The following is a 20,281-nucleotide window of genomic DNA, read 5'->3' as shown; positions in this document are numbered from 1 at the left end:
ACAGTGTGTGTCCATGTGTCAACACACAATATTATATGCAGGAGATTCAAGTTAAACTCGGGTAGTATACTGTCAGATTGTCAAAGGGCTCAATAACTCCAGCATATGACACCCACTGATGTCATACTACTGTATAAGCACAGTATCCACACAGTCTTATAATCGGCTGAGACTAACTGGTCCATTGTAGATCGGCTATTTTCAGCATGCAACCAAGTGTAAAATCAGCCATTACGACGCCATCAAGGCCCGCCAAAATACATTTTAGTCGACTAAATCAACTGTAGATTTAGTCGACTATAATCTTATGATATTTAGTCGACTAAAACTAGACAAAAACTAAAACATTTCAGACGACTAAAATATGACTAAAACTAAATCAAAATTTGCAGTCAAAATCAACACTAGCTCAAAGCAAAGGTGACCGAGCCTTCGCTTCGATACAGCCCCTATGTTCAGAACGTTTTTAAAAACTGCTATTATTTTGTGACTTGTAGCTCTGTGGTTTTTCCCACTGTCTTTTATCGGATTTTCGATTTTTTCCGGTGCTGGATCTCTCCTTAGTGAAGACACTCCAATGAAATTCAACATGATCCACACTTATGAAAAATCCTCATCTTTTAGTTTTTAATACATTTTCATTTAGTTTTAATGTAATTATTGTATTGGGTATGAAGTGGTAGTATGTGGTATACTAGTGGTAAACTTCATACCCAATACAATAATGAAATAAAAATAAAAACATTTAGTTTTAGTCATATTTTATTCGTCTGAAATGTTTTAGTTTTTGTCTAGTTTTAGTCGACTAAATATCATAAGATTATATTTTGACGTGTTGTGAGCTTGTAAATCTGCTATTTTCAGAGCACAACACCCATGCGCAACCAAACATAAAACGACTTGTCTTTTAGTTCTACTGGATCTCTTCTCCACTAGTCCTAACATTTTAGTCTAGTTTTTATTTGTTGAGGAAATTGACAATATATTTAGTCACAGTTTTAGTCATCGTAACTTAGTTTTTATTTAGTTTTTGTCAGTGAAAAAAGGTAGTCAACATTTTTTGTCATAGTTTTAGTCGATGAAATCAACACTGCTTTGAGCCTCCTGTACGGAACAGCCAAGCAAACCCTGGTCTGAAGATCTCAGTGACAGTGACCTACTGGCCACATATGAGTGGAGTGCAACACATACAGTAAATATGCATGCGGGTGCTCTGTACGTGATTACAAGAACCTTGAACTGGTGGGAGGCCATGCTGAAAGTGATGTGACTCTGGCAGGGGCGTTATGGACCAGTTGTAAGCGGTCCAGAGATTATTTATTGAGGCAGGTGAATAGTAACTTACAATGCATCAATTAAATAAATGCTATTCAAATGCATTACATTTCTTCAGAAGGTTTATGTGCATGCATTTATATGCACACTACACACTAAAATAGCTATCTATTTTAGTGTGTAAATAAATAAATAAATACATCTACAACTTTGTTTTAAAATGTGCGACTCGTCCATACATTTTTAATGCAGTTTTAAGGGTACTTTAGATTTTTGTTGATCTTTAATTCAACAGGTCAAACGCAGCATAAACACCCCCATCTGGTCTTTGTCAGCTAGCTGGATGCTCAGGGGATTATGTTTTTTAACGAGCTACTCTTTATAGGAGGCAGATTATCCTAATCAATATTTCAACGCATCTATTAGCATTATCCAAATTGATTTGGTGCACTGGCATCCTAAAATGTTGTTTATCAAAGCAAAGGTCACATTATGTAATTAGCTGTTCAACAGGCTGTCTTTCTGTGGACTACTTAGGAGGACATGGTGTAATATTGATCAATGGTTTAGGAAATGATGAGTGATTTATAATTAATCAATCATGAATGCATTCACCCATTTACAGAATGGTCTCAATGTGTTTATTAGAAAGACAAATGCCACACAAAGGACACCCACTGGAAAAACATAGATGCCAAACGTAAGGATCATAAAATTGGTAACTGGTGCATTTAGACATGGATTGAACCAAGAACGTTCCACTTCCCAAGTGAATGCTCTACTACCTGAGCTGCTCTAGTTAGTAGTTAAATTGCTGTACCATAGTTATTTCCTCCTTCAACTCCACTACCTGTGTTACAGTGGCTCTTTTCAGTTTCTACTAGGTATAAGTTTGGTTATTTGGTTGAGTGTTTCAGACTTCAAGAATAGTGCAGATTTTTGTGATTGTTAAAGCTAATATTCAATTCAGTTTTAATGCATCAGAAACCTGGTAACTGTACATGTATGCTTCTGACCGTGAACCAAGAACATACGTATTGGTTATACTTTAAATAGGCAGGACAGTATGTGCTTCTGGTGTCGTCTAACTTTATGACTGCAGGATCTAGTCCTTCTAATGTTGTTTAATTGATTCAGTTTCCAGATTACTTCTGATTAAATTTAAGAGGAGAAATTGTTGCGATCAGTGGAGTGCAAATCTCTACTAGGCGATAATACTTAGTCTTTACAGTGCAGTGTGGATAATAATAATAGTAATTTTGATGATAATATTATTATTACTACTGTCTTTACAGTACAGTATTCTTTACTGTTTTACTTTGAAACGTCAGTAGACAGGAAACTGATGGCAGAGAGGGGAGAAGCCATGCAACAAGTCTCAGCTAGAACCCAACCAGCAAAGCTGCGATTATGTGGTTGACGCACGATCCAGTTATCTACTGACACGCCCCAGTTAGTGGTGTATGGCCACCACTCCAAACCTGGGATGAGTCATCTCTGGTCAAATGAGTTTTTCACTGATACTGTAGATAATCAGAGAATAGAGCAAAAACAGAACATAGAGCAAATACAGAAAACTAAGACAAAAGATCAAGCATAATCACTGAGCATACACTCCACCCGATTGGAATCGCTTCACTGATTTCACATTGGAAATGCAAATGGAAACAAGTCCCAGCTCATGTACAGTAAGTGCATTATACTCAATAGTGCACAACTGGACATGGACTGGGAATGAATGACTAAGAAATATAATTTGCTTGGCAGATCACCTTCAACTGCTTGCTTTTCACTTCTCTCATATGTTTTGGTTATGGCGCAAATACACATATCCAACTCAGACCCTTCATTGTGTCTGGAGGGGATTTACTGTACAATGCCACATGCTATTATTATGATTGATACCATGATTAGAAAATGTATTATGCCCCACAATGCCTCACTCTAACACCTTCAATTACCCACAATTCCCATGTACTGTATATTTAATCTAATAAATTGGACCACACAAAAATATTTTCTTAGTTTAAACACGTTCATTTTCCACTTCGGGTGCACACACGAGCACGTGTCTAGTCAAATTCAATAAGCCATGCATCAGTTTTGAACATTATTAAATGTGTCGCACGTAAGCCAATAAAGCTTAAAGTCCACTGCACTGCATTTACTGTGGTTTGAATTCCTGATAGTTAAATGCTTCGGTGAGATTTGACTCAGGGCTAAACAATGCGAGGGCGCTGACAGCAGCCTGAGAGAAAGCTTTGTTTCACAATCACATTCCACACCTTGATTGAGGTTTCAGATCCAGCCCTCCCAAAGGTAAACAAACTTACGGCTGGAAGCTCATTCATGAATCTCGGTCTTTTGAGTGAAAGTGCAAGTCTACTGTCAAGGCCAAGGGACGCCCCCTGTCCCCCCCCCCCCCTCTCTCTCTCTCTCTCTCTCCCTCTCCCGCTCTCTTTCTCTCTCTCCCTCTCGCTCTCTCCTTTACAACCCATTCATGCCCGGTGAGGCGTATCCTCCACCCAAACACGTGTGTATGTGTGCATCACCATGGTGATACACACATATAGCCCAACCTTTAAGGTGTGTGTTTGTGTTTTCCTTTTTTTTCACCTCTCTACCTCTACGAAACCAGCCTTTGCACCGTGACAACGGTTTGAACGTCAACGTCAGCAGATAAGGGGCTTCCCTCCTTGCTAGGCCTCCGGTCGCCCCGGGCAACGCTCCTGACAACATCAACAGAGGATCTCCCAGGAAGAAGACTCTCCCAGGGCTTGCCTGGCCTGCTGTTGCTGTTGTTGCTATAGTAGTGATTGCAGACTGGGGACCCTGCACAGGTGAGAGCGCGTGCAGCCTCTCTTTAACCATTTAAACCCTATACAGCAGTGGTTCTCAAACGTTTTTGTGCCAAAAAAAAAGCATTTTCAGAAGGCTGTCCGCAGCCAAATATATATTTATTTGGGGGTCCAAATTAATATATATTTGGCTGCCTTCTAAAAATGCTTTGTGTCTAGGGCCCCCAGAAGAGAAGAGTTAAAAAAATATATATATTTTCCAAATTTGTTCAAAAATAGCAGATATGCAAACTCATAGCGAGCCACTGATATATAGCAACATAGGTTTTTCAGAAAACTGTTGGGATTTAGAAGACATTTGTAGAATCGGCCTCAGGTCAGGGTGGGTTAATGTAATAGTCATGCTGTTGTAGCTTGTCTGATACACAGACGTGCAGGTGAACTGACAATTATTCTGGAGAAAGGAAAAGTTATCTTTGTGTGGGAACTCCTGAAGGAAGTTATCACCACGTTGTGAACACTTTCTTTTTGGCTGGAGGGCATGCGGGCACATAACTCTGATAGATAAAAGATGAAAGCAATATCTAAAATAGTAATTGCACAGTGGATCTTGCCAGGATTTTTAAACTGTTAATTGATTGATGCGACTTAAAAGCATGTCTCTACATGATAGACTGAAACGTTAACTCAATGCACTTAAACCCAAACCGTGCGCGCACGTGTGTGCGTGTGCGTGTGTGTGTGTGTGTGTCAATAAGGAGCAAAGGGGAGGTTTCTGGAGCAGACTGCAAGCGTCAAAGCAGCACATAGCTACTTAGTGAAACCACAACCCTTCAAATCTCTGTGGACTATGGGGAGTTTTCAGACCTGACCCTTGGAAAAGTCAGCCTGCATGGTGCTGCGTGTGTGTGCGTCCGTGCACGCGCACACGTTATGTCATGGTCACTTGGGAGGCGCGAGGCTCGCAGCCGTTCAGCGCAAACACAAACCAGCGCCATCTGCACTCCTGGATCCCTTCCAACCCCAATACCACACACACACACACACACACACACACACACACACACACACACACACACACACACACACACACACACACACACACACACACACACACACACACACACACACACACACACACACACACACACACACACACACACACACACACACACACACAAGCAAGCCTGGGCCGTGATATCATTGAAACTGGGTGTAAGCAGGCTGAAGCGCTGCGTGTTTCAGTGTCAATGTAACAATAAGATCCGGAGCCAAGAAGACAGAGTTATGCACGTTCATAGTCCTCATGCTTCCATCTGCATTCATGGACAGCAACAACAAACTCTGAAAGGGTTCAGAGGTCAGAGTTTTGCTTTGTGGGGAAATAGCAAAAACAGATGAAAAGGAATTTTTGCTTAAGACACATCATAGCATAATATAGATGCTGTTGGGTGGAAAACCCATAAGTCTAAATTTAAAAGTGTTTAAAATAGCTGATCGACAAGCTCACAATGCCACGCGAGGTGTTGTGAGCTTGTAGATCTGCTATTTTCACCACTTTTGTGCGACACTCTTGTATGATGAATTCAGGGCATAAATCTGTATGAAATAATGATGAAGTAGGGCATTAATTTACGACAAAACATACAAAGATGGAGAAATATGGAGATTTTTGCCTGACAGCGATGATATACGGTATCATGTATTATTTATTATTATGTATAGGCCTAATAATCTCAATTATTCATCTCGTCAATGAATACCCAAAGATAATATTCATCACATCATCACATTCATAGAAGCAAAAGCCAAAATCGAAATCCTTTCCTTCTTTTCCCCGAGTTTCATCCATCTAGTTTACATGCTGAAATATTGTATTGGACATAGGACATCTATCTATCAAACCATGACTGATCTGCTTCAGCAGTTTTGAGGTACTGTACTTTTACTTCTACTCCACTACAGTTATTTGACAACTTTAGTTACTCGTTACTTTGTAGATTTTGATTATTATTACAAAGCATACATGAACCACTTCAGCCCTACGTATATACTTTACGCTATGGTATAGCTATTTGTAAATGGCTGATCTACAAGCTCACAACGTGCCACAGTGCGATACGTTTTGAGCTTGTAGATCTGCTATTTTCAAAAGATCTTTAAACATTTTTGAAACCCTGTGAAATGGGATATTCAGCATAATGAGTACTTTTACTTTTGGTACTTTTAAATTAAAAAGTATTGGCGTCACAATGTACTTAAAGTAAATTTTGAATACTGGACTTTTACTTGTAACAGAAGTATTTCTACATTATGGTATTGATACCTTTACTTACGTAAAAAAATGGAGTACTTCTTCCATCACTGTGCGTGCGTGTGTGCGTGCGTGCGTGCGTGCGTGCGTGCGTGCGTGCGTGCGTGCGTGCGCGCACGACATCCTCCCCTATTAACTCATGCTGGTCTCCAAAAGAGTTCAATTGGCTTAAATTGTATTTGGCATGTCTTATTGTGTTGTCAGCTTCATAGCATGGTAATCACCCACAAAGACGAATGACCTGCAACAGGTTACCATGACGCTTAATGCACTTCTGATGTTTTCATGTAAAGAGTTGGGACTGGGCCGCACCGAGTGCTTGGCAGCGTAGTAGGGGAACGCCAATTCGGTTTGTCAGAATGTGCAGAGAACATAGATTTATTCCTGCAGTACAACCTTCACAGTTAAGTCGATGGAATGTTCACAGGCGATCTGCTTTGCGTTTTGTATGTGGTAAGAAAACATTTCAGAAATGAGCTGTTGTGTATTCCCCTGTGCAGATCACTACACGCCTGCTGGTCTGTGTGGAACCACAGCCCTGCTACATCTCTCTGTCACTTGTCTCTTCATACTTTCTTTTATTATCTGTCTTATTTGAACAAATCCAGAAATGTGTGCGTAATTACATATTTCGTTTTTTTGCCTGAATTTAAAGTGGGCCCTACCAATAAGGGGAGTCACAATAACTCGTGGGAGCCTTTCAATGCTCAGCCCTATGTTAAACCTAACCCCAACCCTAATTGAACCCTGGGAACATAGGACCTTGGGAACATTATGACCCTGGGAACATACTGTATAGGGATGACCCCTAACAGGCCATTGTGTTTCAACTCAGGCCCACTCTCCTGCTTCTCTGCAGCACCTTTCAGGGGTCGGCAATGGAACGCAATCAAAATAAGCCGCTGGCTTGCTTGCGTTTTATCCTCTTGATAATTGTGTAACAATGTTTGTTATGTTACAATCATTATCAATAAAGAGGTCATGGTCAAAGTCCCTGTCCCATTCCTCCTATCAATCTTGTACCCAGAGCATCCAGGGAAGCTTTTAATTTCTAGCCTGGAAACCAGACAAATCTGCCACAGCTAAAAAGAATTGCCCTGGGCAGAATGGTCTGGCACTCCTCAGTTTGAATTACATTTGGCCCACCCCAGAGTTGTGGGTGACCAATCAGAGCCCACTATTCAAAGTGGGATTTGTTTTTGCTGCGCCCCTTGGAAATGAATCTCCTGCACCGAAGTTCCAGACTAATATCTTCGCAGTGATATTAGTCTGGCCATGCAAGGCTATTTAATTTCCCTTGTGTACTAATACAGTGGTATTGTATCACATTGTATAAGCTCTGGTGACTTTGACATTTGAGGGGAGATATTTGGCATTACTGCTCAGGGAGATTTGTCTTTTCAAAATGCTTTTCAGAGAACCGTGATTTACTGTAACTTACACCCCTCCCACAGGGGGTCTGTAAGTTGTTTGTATACAATATCACTATACATTAATGCATGCATATTCAGCAACTTGTTTCGTAGAAGGAATTGTCCAGCAGCAAGTATAAAATCCACACAATTGTGGGAATTCAATTCCACATTCTCCGAGTGAAGGTATCCCTTCAATTTGCATATGAGAATCCCCGTGTTCTCAGGTGTAGTGAGATGAGTCACGCTAGCATGTCAGTTGTAACCATAACTGTTTCTTTGAACAACAACGTTGACACAAAGACATGTTGCTACCTGCTCCTCCAGACATCTTATCAGATGGATGAAGATATTTCTGCTACCTGCTCTTATCAGATGTACGAAGACACAGTTGTTACCAGAACCAGACCGTTGAGACCGACATATCGGTTCGGCCGATATATTGGCCATTATTTGACATGACGTCGGTATCTGCAATTATGCAGCTGATGCATCCCGATTCCTGAAGTTTTCGGAAATATAAAAAAAATGCAGATCTACACGCTCACAACTGGTGTGAGCTTGTAGATCTGCTATTCTTTAATGTAAAACCTTCATTAAATCAAAGTTTTTCAAATTGATTAGAACTGATTTAGACGTTTTTGACAACATATTGGTCAAAACATTGGTAATCGGTTGGCTAGGGCTCTCCAAAATCGGTATCTGCAATGGCCCCAAAACCGGTCTGGCTATACCTTCTGCTACCCGCTCCCCCATAAATCTTATCAGATGGATGAACATCTTTCCTGTCAATAGAACATGCTAGTACATCTCTATCAATCCTGTTCACTCTCACATGTGTTCAAGTTCATGTGCGTGCATTGGGTTCAAAGCTGTTTTCATGATATCATCTACAGCATCACACCCACTGACCTTTATCTCAGTGGGCTTTTTAAGGCTCTTGCAAATCTTTATACCATTTATGAGTCACAATTTCCTTGCTGTCACGGGAGAGAACCATAACTTTCCAAGTCTACTGTTTCACGTGAGTATCTCGCATTACACCCCCACCCGCCCTATCGTTCTACACAATAACTTAACCTGTGCTACTTTGACAACCTTACTTAAACCTAGACTTTGTGGGTCAAACAAAACAGACAGAGCATTTTCACGCTCTTCATTATAGCCTTGGGGAAATGTGTTCTCTGCATTATCTACTTGAGCAGCCACTGTGCAGCGCTCGGGGACCTACTGCAGTTGTATTGCCAAGTACCTTGGTCAAGGGCACAGGCAGGAGTGTGTACCTACAGTCGCATGCATGTCTTTTGGTGTGGGAGGAAACCGGAGAACCTGGAGCAAACCCAACGCAAACACGGGAAGAACAAGGAAACTCCACACAGAAAGGCCATGCCCGCCAAGGTTCGAACCCGGGACCTTCTTAGTAGTGAGGTAACAGGGCTAACCACTGTTCCACCTTGCCACTCGTCTGCATGCCATCTAGTCCAGGGGCCAAGTCCAACACAACACTGTTATTTTCACAAATTGGTACCACCTGAGGTGGCCGTAAAGTTTTTGTATTTTTGTATTCCTACATGTCTCTAGTTTATATTTTGGTATGATACATCTTCCAATTCAGTAGCTTAATGGCAGTTATCACTACCTACAGGCTAATGTATCCGGTAGGAGACACAAAGTAGAATCTTTGTGTCTCCTACCGGAAATACACCCGGGCATCAAATTATTGCGACAAAAAAACAAATATATCCATGTATTCAAGGCTTCATGGGGTGTGCAATTGATAACTTCTCAGATTTTTGGTGTTTGCAAAAAGACTGCTTTCCATAAGCTTGTAAAAGTTGACCCTCCTTCGGTCTAGTGCGGTCATAGCTGAATGGGTAGAGAGTCCCCCTGGGAAACGTAAAGGAGGAGTTCACCCAAAAAATGATTTATTTTCTATCAATTGCACACCCCATGAAGCCTTGAATACATGGATATATTTGTTTTTTTGTCGCAATAATTTGATGCCCGGGTGTATTTCCGGTAGGAGACACAAAGATTCTACTTTGTGTCTCCTACCGGATACATTAGCCGGTTTAGAGTGATTACTGTCATTAAGCTACTGAATTGGAAGATGTATCATACCAAAATATAAACTAGAGACATGTAGGAATACGAAAATACCAAAAATGTACGGCCACCTTAGGTGGTACCAAAATCTGGCTTGGCCCCAGGACTAATCCTAAGCACTTCACATTATGTTCACCCTTTCACTCACAGACGACGGAGGCAACATGCAAGGCACCAACATGTTCATCTGGAGCAGTTAGGGGTTCAGTGTCTTGCTCACAGACATTTTCGCGATGCTAGAAGGAGCCGGGCATCGAAACCAGGACCTTCCAGTCCTCAGAATATCACATCTAACCAGACTATTACCCCCGTAATGGGCTAATGATACAAATGATTCTTCTGTGTTGAAATGGCCCTCACAACAGGTCAAACAGAATCGTACCACCAGTCAGAAACTATAGGGGGATGGAATATAATATCTTGATACAACCTTCGGAGTGGCAGAGAAACCAAATGGGTATTTCCCTAGCTACAGTATTTTACTTGAGAGATTTCACTCATGGACTGAAAGCGTAATCTACTGTAGCTGTGGATGTGGCAATGAATTTGTTCGCCCCAGCATCCTAAATGCTGGGGGTCACAAAATGCTCAAGTGCTTTCCTGTGATGTGTCTCCTCTGCTGTGACACAGTGAGCTCAACAAAGGAAGCTGACGGCTGACTTTTAGAAAAACTATAAGCCAGGTCAGGTCTTAGGTGGTTTTGATTAGAGGCGTCATCTCCGAGATAAAACTACACGGTGGCAAAAAAAGTGAACACTTCAAGCCCTATTTAAAAAACAGCTAAAATGGACGATCTAAAATCTCACAAACCGTGGCGATGCACGAACTGTGAGCTTGTAGATCACTCACTCACTAAAAGAATTAAGCATACAATTATTTGCAACTGTGTGTATTTGTGCAACTCATGATGACAGGTATGGTTTATTATTAATCAGAGTCTCCTCACTATCGCACATCTCTATACCTTCTCCTTGAAGTCCTCTACTTTGACCCTTGTATGTACCTTATATGACGTGCAATGAGATGACATGCTCTGAAAATGCAAGCAGCCCACCCATCTGACCATGTTAAGTGGTCAGATGGGTGGGCCACGAACACTGCCTCAATGCAGCATTCAGACAGATCTGATCCTCTATCAGGCTGAATCATATGAGCGTCAGATGTCAAGAAGAAGCTGCTGGGGTCACATGAGTATTATGTTTTGGAGAAGGTGAGTCTAGTGTCAGCAGCAGTACGTATCACAGAGTGTTGGACTTGAGTTGATTGCAATCAATCACTTCCTAATTTGACAGACAAAGAAAATCAAGAAATAAGAAGGTAGGACATTACCTCATGCAGAAATGTCTTCATTATGTCCAGCGCCATTGGTCAGTTGTCCAGGAACTGTGGTAGATGATTTGAAGAATGATTGATCCCTCAGTCACACAGGTGCCTGGAAAGAATGTATTCAACAGGAGTGATTCATCTTGGGTCAACAGTAGACATCATTCATTAACACAAGCACATTCATAAAAGAAACAAAGAACAGCTCAAAGAGAGTAAAGAAAACGGCATTAACCATTAGGATCTGATATTTTTGCCGAATGTTTGCCAGTTACAATCCCAGAACAGGGACGCTAGGGTTCATTAAGCCCCATTTTATACTTAGTTGTGTGTCAAAAGTATCTAAAATAATAGCCGGACGCATTGTAAGCTTGTAGATGAGCTATATTTTTGAACAATGTTGGAAGAATGTTGAAAATCCTTTTAAAAAGTTTGACAATTTTGAAAAAAGTTTTAATTTTATGCCTATTATGACATACCTAAAATATGGACACCAGGTTGAAGTGGTTCAAATCTGTTTCAAGAAATGAGCCCTGCAACATCCAATCATATTCCATTTTTAAATATGTATATACCGGTACTGTATTTTTGTTTTTTTTTAATCTTCCTGCCCAAAGCAGCTACATAATGTTTTAGTTTCTTTTCTTTTTTCTTTTTTTTTTTTTTACAGAAAACAGCAACAAAGTGATTTAGCAGCAGTTTTACATGCATTCAGAAGTCCTTAATCCGTTTTTTCTTTACTTTTAGCTCACACCAATATGAGAATGCGCAAATTAAAAACATTTTCACTAAAGACAGTGCGGGTTCAAGGCATAACATACAGAAATTGTCCATGGATGGAAGGTACAGGTTAGAAACACTAAATGGGTTTGCGAGTCAATGCAGTGAAGAACATAAATAAAAGGGCGGTTTGTGTTCTATGGCATTATAAATGCCATCCAATCACATCCTGTTCTCCCTTGTGGCACTCTATTTTCTCTGAGACAATGTTTCTGTGAATAAAACTAGAATAGAACAGCAATGTTCTATTTATGCTCCCCATCTCCTACTGAGACAAGCAGGGAGGGATGAACGCGTGCTGTCTATTACAGGGTGTTTTGTAGTGTGTGTAAGACAATGTGCTTCAAAGTCACAGCAGAACAAGTTGAGGTTAGCAGCAACAAGCAGTGGGGAAAGGCGTTTCTGCAATGGTTTTGTTCTTGTAGCTAGGATGAATGATGATGGCCTTACCGAGCTGAATCTGCCCCAGCAATATTATTTGAATTCATTGAATTCCCTCTGTTTCAATGTCTCCTTCCTTTCAATTGGCTTTTTACAGTTGGTAATTATTTGTAAATTGGATTTGTTGATTAATACATTGTCAGAATTATCTGGGATGGGCAATATTGTAAGATTTTTGGAATTCACTATCTAACAAATAAAGAGTAGGTGTCTTAATTGCTAATATCTGGAAGCTCATTCCGCAAGTTTTCCGACCTAGAATAAAGATACAGATGTATGGCAAGCGATCTCCCAGCAATCTGAAAACTCTTATATTTATTTACTTTTGATGTACACAGCAAGAGTGTTAACTCTGACAGTGTAAAAATGTATCATGTCAGGTTAATTTTCACTGTAAACATGTTTCATCAAAGGGCACTGCAGCACAGCTTTTGCATGTATTTTGTTTTGCTCTAACTTTAAACTCTTACAACTGAGTACAGTGCCTGAAAAGTAAGTATGAAATGGTTGACAATACTCACAAAGCACACATTTTGTGGAGGGACAGGTCAGATTTATCTGGATGTTAAGACATTTTGGGGTCTTGGGACGCCCTCTAGTGGCGACATAAGACATCTGTTTAGGCAGCTTTCATATTCATTGTAATCAATTAAGCTGTGACGCGATCAACAATTTTCATTCTGTGAAGATGTTGTGAATGATGTGCTTATTATCTCCGTTTTGATAAAGTCTGTGTGTGGTCCATTTCACTGGAAGGAAAGGGAATAATTATGACTTAAAGGAAATCTGTTGACATATATTATGAGCAGTATTTATTCTTATCTTTGTTTTGTTATGGGTTGACCAAGCATAGAGCTATACCATATCATAGATATATAGGCCTACATAAACTTCTGGTAATACCAAATCATGATTATGCTCATGCTCAGAAGGCCCACTTGTGGCTAGTCTGAAAACAATATCTGAAAATGAGTCATGTGGGGAAGGCTGTGTGGCATGAGACAATACCCTTAAAAATAAACATAATTGGTAGTTATTGCATTTTATTATACAGTGTGTGTGTGAAAAAAAGAAAGAAAGAAAGAAAGAAAGAAAGAAAGAAAGAAGTGGGGAATTGGAGGAGCATGGTTCACAGAGGCTCTGAGTCTGCATCTTAAATTTACTGCCAAAGTGAATGTCAATATTGAGCAGACAGCATATCAAAATGATACATATCGTTGCTGTTGGGTGGAAACTTTGTACAGTATATCCTAAAAAACGTTACTTTTAAGGAAAAATAATGATTTTTAAGAAATACCTAAAATGGCAGATAGATGCATTGTGAGCATGTAGATCGTCTATTTTCACTACTTTTGCTTGACACTCTTGTATGATGAAGTAGGGCATTAAATGATGAAAAAACATAAAAAGTTGAAATTTGGAGATACTGCCATGACAGCGACGATTAACAGACTGAAACTAAACTATTAAAAACAATGTTCAGCTACAAGCTGACGGCGCATTGTGATACAACCACAACGCGTTGTCAGCATTTTCGCTATTATTCTGCGTTATCAGCTATTTTCGCAATACGTCAAAGTATATACGGTTATAGGCATAACTGGTTGAATGCTCACTCCAATGGGTCTCAAGCAATCCAACTACATTTTTACAAGTAGAGTAAACATGAAATCCATCTGGTCTAATTCAGTCATAGAGTTAAACAATTCAGTACGTGGTTCTCAAACATTTGCATGTCAAGGACCCCCAAATTGATACTTATTATAATCTGACCGCAGACCCCTATGAGAAAAGAGTTTGTGCCAGCTAGGGAGGGACCGATAGGAGATTTTCCAGGTGAGCCCCGGCAGCGGCAGGTGATCATCACCTGCCGGGGCTCGCAGGATGTATATAAGTTTAAAGAGGCAAGCCCAAATAAGTAACTCCACGTTTAAAACAAGGCCAAAAAACGACTTTCAAGACCAAAGTGGCTTATAATAAGCAGACTTGGCAACACTGCCCGTTGGACCCAGATAAATGATGCTGCACTATAATGACTCTGCTCTCTAGTATCTCACTGACAAACATGATGGAGCTGTGAAGTGAGTCTCAACCTTATTTTTAGCTCTATGGACTCAACCTGTGGGCTGTGAGGATACAGCAAAAATGGCAAAACACTAAGATTTTAATTACATTTTAACATTCATATTTAATAGAATGTTATGTAAAAAGAGAAACGTCAAGGTATTTTTTTCTTTAAAACCTTGAAAAGTGAGTTTTTTTTCAAGGTGATACTGCTATACTGTATGAACTTAAAGTAGCATATTATACGTTAGTTCCATTGATCCAAGCCGGAATGCAATCAATTGATTGATCATTAAAATAAACATGCACGGCTGCCATGTTGCAGTAAGTGGTCAGATGGGTGGGCTCAGTGAAGTTTTTTTTTTTGTTTGTTTTCAAGTGGGCCCTGATCCAGAAAAGGTTGAGCTTTTTACCCCCTTTTCTCCCCAATTTGGTTGTTTATGTCAATTAATTCCCCCCTCCACATATTTGTATGTTGTCACTGCCCTTGTTTCCCTCTGACTCACCTGCCAGTGAGGAGCCCCCACCGGGAGGACGTAGAACCTTCGTCCTACTCCTCTCGCACAACACTCCCTGCTGACAGGTGTCGTCCTCCCCGCCCGGCTTCCCTCCCCCGAACACAAGCCAATTATGTCCGTATAGACGCCTGACAAAGCCGGATGCACCGCGGGGGATTTGTGACCGTGGTGTGTTGTTCTGTATTGTTTTGTTCAGAACATTTTTGAAGACAGAAGAAAGCCAACTGATAACAATCAACATTATAGCAGACTTCGCTCTTTTCATGGGTGTCAAATAAAAGAACACCCACACACCCACCCACCCACACACACACACACACACACACACACACACACACACACAAACAACGTCTTTCCTTCCTTCTTTCATTTTCATTCATGTCTTTACTTGGAAGAAGTGAAGGTTGAAGAGAGAGAGAATTTAAGACGTGTTGGATTGACTTTCTGCGGGTAAGACCTGACCTGAATTATTCCATAATTTCATTTCATTGTCATGATCTTTGTGTAAAAAAGTATGGCTTTATCTTTGAAGCAAAGATTTAGATCTCTCTCTTAGAACGCATCTCTCAGCTTCGACAAATAATTCCCTTATGGGGGTCCCTGGGACAAAATATTTTTCAAATGGGGGTCCATGGCCAAATACATACCAGTTTTGGGGGTCCTTGACGTGAAAATGTTCGAGGACCACTGAATTAGAAGACCAGATCTATTTCATTTAGACTCTACTACACAGTAAATTCATAACCCATTATATTGAGTACAAAATTGATTGCAGTTAGATTGTTTGAGTCCCCATTTTTATTTACTATTGCCGAATAGAAAATATAATTACAAAAGGAGTTAGAGTTCCAGGTGATTTCCCTGGTCTCGCTTTGTTGGCTATACTCTATAAACTCCAGGTAAGTTTCATTTTTGGTTTTAAACAAAAGTCACCTTGTAAGCTTGGTGTGTAATGAGAATGCTGTGATTCGTGACATAAAAGGCTCCTAATATTAATTGTAAACATGTACAATTGTACAGACATGAGCCCATGAAATATGTGAGTAATAAAGACCGACCCCAGCCAAACCTGGTGGATATCTTCTCTACCTGTGACCCTTAACTGGCGACTGTCTTCCGAATGCGTCAGCGGTTGTCATAGTAACTACAGCTGTTAAACACATGAAGATAAGAATTAGCTGTCCTCGTGAATGCCTCTTTGTTTAGTTTCTCATTATAATGTCAAAACCTACTGATCCGATTCCTGTTTGAAGAAACCTGTCACATAAAACAGTGGTTCTCAAATTTTGTCATATCAAGGACCCCCAAATTATTATGTATTTGGCCACGGACCCCCATCTGAAAATACCTTAACCCTAACCTCTAACCCGAAGCCTAACCCTAAACTGAGGGAACATTGGCATGACTCCATTCTTCTTGAGATTGTCTATCTGTAATACATTTTCTAAATACACCTACACTATTTGTTTCTGGAGCTTGTTTGAGTAGACATTACAACTATTCAGCCCTTTTTAAACATCCCCCAAAAAAGAAAGGAAAAAACATTTGAACGGCAGAACGTCAATCTGGGAACCCATAGTAAAAGAAAAGCAAAAAAACAGCGCCCTCTGCTGTTTTTTTCCTTTGAATTTGAATCTGTCTTGAAAGCAACGTAAACAGGCAGAACAGTCGTCTGTTATATCTGAAATAACTTAACTGACCACATGGCATTTCCAAACACAGATATAAAGCTTTGGTGAGAACCATACCAGCTTCTGATGGCTTTACTGGTCTCTCTGCTTCAGGACAGTGTTCTGTTGCCATGGCACTCTGTTGTCGGCTGGAGTCCTCTCCTTTGGCCAGCACCGGTCTTTGTTTGCTCATGGTTTGAGTGTGCAGATGTGATCCAGAATAAACTAAACTAACACTAATCTGCTGTGGTTAAGGGCAACATGGATCCTTACAGTTGTCCATGCAGGGAGTATATCCTCATAAAGTATTCCCTCGCTCCGCTCGCAAGTCGCTCTCCGGTGTAGTGCCTCACTGAGTTCCCATGCCGGAACCTGTCTGCCACACAGCTTTCGTGTCTCACACAATTCCTTCCAACCTGAAACTAACCTAACAGTTCCCAGGTGAATCTCATTCAACATCATGAGTTCTCCTGCCCACAAATCTCATGACATCACAGGCACTCACTCATATTTGCATTATGAACACTAATCAACCATTTTCTGTAAATATACCTTTTTACCTCTAGATTTACTGTATTAAATCCAATTCCTCTGCATTCTCCTCACAGCTACGGTACAAGGGGAATCATGTTCAGCCTCTCAGCGGCCAGTGCTGATGACCACTCCAACAGCAGTGTAGAGGGCTATGATGACGAAAATGTTTACGAATATGGCGACTATGACATTTCTGAGCCCTGCTTCATGAGCAGCTACGGGGAGGAGCTGGTGGTGGGACTCTACATCCACTCCGCCATCTGCATCCTGGGCTTGATCGGCAACTGCCTGGTCATCCTCACCTACGCCTCCTACAAGCGCTCCAAGTCCATAATTGACGTGTACCTGCTGAACGTGGCCGCGGCTGACCTGCTGTTCGCGGCAGCACTGCCTGCCATCATCTACAACGAGGCATCGGACTGGACCATGGGCCCGCTGGCCTGTAAGCTGCTCCGAGGCGCATACAGCATCAACCTGTACAGCGGGATGCTGCTACTGGCCTGCATTGGCACCCACCACTACATCACCTTTGTTCAGGCACGGCGGAGCGTCCGACTGTGCTCTCCGTTCTACAAATGGGTCAGCTGCTGCGTGGTCTGGCTGCTGGCCCTTGCTCTCGCCTTCCCCACCTTCTACTTCCACGACACATACCAGCCCTCGGACCTGCCCATGGACTACGAGGAATATGAAAACTACGACGCAACGACCAACGCAACGATGATTAACAGAACCGACACATCAGCATCCTTGTACCCCGACGCGGGGTACGTGTGCGGGTTTCGCTTCGAGAACAACGCCACGGCTCGGCAGATGCGGGTTCTGGTCCCCAGCACCCAGATGGCGGTGGGGATCTTCCTTCCTCTGCTGATCATGGTGTTTTGTTACTCCACTGTCACCGTCACCCTCCTGAGAACCAAGAGTTTCCAACGACACAAGGAGGTTTGGGTGTTGCTGGCAGTGGTGGCGGTGTTCGTCGCCTGTCACTTTCCGTACAGCATCTCCCTGTTGGTTGACACCCTCACCACGTTCTCGGTGCAGACCTGTGGGTTCGCGCATGCCGTGCAAGCAGCCAAGACTGTGACAAGGACTTTGGCGTACCTCCACTGCTGCCTGAACCCCATACTATACGCCTTGTTCAGGGTGAGATCCAGGGGACCTTTGTGTTTGAGGCAGTATAGTTGAAAGTAACTAAGTACATTTACTCAAGTACAATTTTGTGTTACTTACTTTTGAGTATTTCTATTTCTGTACTTGTACTTTTACTCCACAAATAAACATTTTGTTACCACCGCACTCTGACTCCGCTGTCAGAGCCGGGAAAGCCTTCTATAGATTTTAGATTTAAATTATAGATTTTAGCTATGAATATAGCGTGTCACTTCGTGCCGCACTATGAGCTTGTAGATCTGCTATTTTTGAAACATTTAGAACATTTTTGCAAATCTTTGAATGTTATATATTTTTTTAAGCAAACATTTTTAACTCAAATCTTTGCCTCTTTTGAGATGGGTCGGCGGCCAAATACATTTTGGGGGTCCTTGACATGGGAAGGGTTGAGCATCACTGATATAGCAACATATGTTTTTCAGAAAACTGTTTAGAAGACATTTGTAGAATCGGCCTCAGGTCTTAATGTGGTTAAAATGTAAACATTGGAAAGAGAAGGGTCGCACTCAAGAGTGACAAGATCAAGGAGTTTTTATTTATTTCTCCATATGCCAAAGAAATTTGCATTTATAAGGCATTATGGAGAAATAAAAACTCTTTGTCTTGCAACCCTTCACTTGCCATTGTTTGTTACTTTTACTCCACTACATCTCAGATACAAATATTGCACATTTTGCTCGACCATAATTATTTATATTTACTGGATTCTTACAGATTAAGATTATTAGTACAAAGCATACATAAAAGTGATAAATGATTATGTATTATTATAGGTTAAGCTACCCAGCAGTACATAAAGTAATTAAAAGCAGCCATGTTTACTCCCATGTTTGTGTTTGAGTCCCAGATCATGTTGCTGTTCATCATTTTGGTCTACAATCTCATGGAAATGTATGGAATAGACGTTGACAACATACTGTAGTTGACAGGAAGCAACCAACCATACTGGGTCTTCCTCGGAAACTAAAGATTTGAAGCAGAATATGACATTGCAGGAATGATGTGCAGCAAGGGTGTGTTGGTAATGTGTTTTTAGATTAGGCGGTAATGTTGGAGCGTAAAGCTGTTGTCCTATAGATGATAGTGTCCTTGTTTGAGTAGGCGAACAGAGCACAAAGAGCTGGTGGAATAAATGCAACTGTTTGTCATAGCAGCATTGGATGCCAGAAATTATATTATTGCACGTAACAATGTTGCATAATGTTGTTCTTCACAGCATGATCAAGTACCAGGAGGAATGTCTTAATAATAATACTTACACTGTCTGATGCAGTAAGGTCAAACGGTGTCTCTCTCCCTCTCTCCATCGGTGTGGCCGTTCATTGTCACATGACTGAAAGAAAAATAAATCAGTGACATTTGTCATATTTGTGGTTCTCCCTATGGGTCTAAGTGAGAAAATTGCATTGTGTAGAAAAGAGCCTCTCAATGTGTGATTCAAATTTGGGGTCTATCAAATTTGAATCACAACAAATTCATGATTTGTTGTAAAGCATGCCCCTCCCACCAACCTTGGAAAGCAATCTTTGAATCTTTGAAAAATAAATGTTGTTTGGTTGTACAACCTAGGTTAATAGTTATACTGTATAGGCCAGTATGTAAAGCGGGATGGTATAGTGCCACGGAGCTGATTTGAAAAATGTGGGGTGGAGTGAATTCCTTAAATAGACTTGTGCTAAATGGAATATGAACATTCATTTAATAACTCATAGTGGGGCTAACTATAGGCTCCAACAACAAAACAGAAAGGTATTCATGGAAGACATTCTGTGGGTATTTTAATGAGCTAGACCTGTCACAATTATTACATAATTGTCTAATGGCAATTATTTGAGATAAGCACAATTATTTTTGCATAATCGTCATAATCGTTTCCATG

General features: G+C 40.9%; 2 protein-coding genes across 3 annotated transcripts in view; one reads left to right on the top strand and one right to left on the bottom strand.

Moving 5' to 3' along the window:
- Positions 1 to 19,701, bottom strand: part of klf4 (Kruppel like factor 4) — a 107,457-nt gene extending 87,756 nt beyond the window's left edge. The window contains exons 1-2 of the mRNA XM_084047404.1: positions 19,662 to 19,701; positions 11,235 to 11,337 (exon numbers count right to left, since the gene is read on the bottom strand). The gene's annotated coding sequence lies outside the window, so the exon portion shown is untranslated. The remainder of the gene's footprint in view (positions 1 to 11,234; positions 11,338 to 19,661) is intronic.
- LOC311038080 (C-C chemokine receptor type 6-like) lies at positions 4,036 to 19,685 on the top strand. Of its 2 annotated transcripts, XM_084047408.1 has the most exons (3): positions 4,036 to 4,115; positions 11,017 to 11,136; positions 17,310 to 19,685. In XM_084047408.1, the coding sequence occupies exon 3, from the start codon at positions 17,329 to 17,331 to the stop codon at positions 18,415 to 18,417; it is 1,089 nt and encodes a 362-aa protein (XP_083903534.1). In that variant the 5' UTR covers positions 4,036 to 4,115; positions 11,017 to 11,136; positions 17,310 to 17,328; the 3' UTR covers positions 18,418 to 19,685. The 2 variants fall into 2 exon arrangements, with proteins under 2 accessions (XP_083903534.1, XP_083903533.1); XM_084047407.1 differs by lacking the exons at positions 4,036 to 4,115; positions 11,017 to 11,136 and adding an exon at positions 15,407 to 15,481.
- Positions 19,702 to 20,281: the final 580 nt, after the last annotated feature.

Source organism: Gymnoscopelus microlampas (assembly GCF_963454915.1).
Source record: "Gymnoscopelus microlampas genome assembly, chromosome: 21".
NCBI classification, from domain to species: domain Eukaryota; kingdom Metazoa; phylum Chordata; class Actinopteri; order Myctophiformes; family Myctophidae; genus Gymnoscopelus; species Gymnoscopelus microlampas.
The sequence above is the reverse complement of the archived record's forward strand: the minus strand, read 5'-3'. Positions and strand labels throughout refer to the sequence as shown.

Coding starts and splice junctions, on each gene's coding strand:
- LOC311038080 (XM_084047408.1), top strand. CDS start 17,329: ATGTTCAGCCTCTCAGCGGCCAGTGCTGATGACCACTCCAACAGCAGT.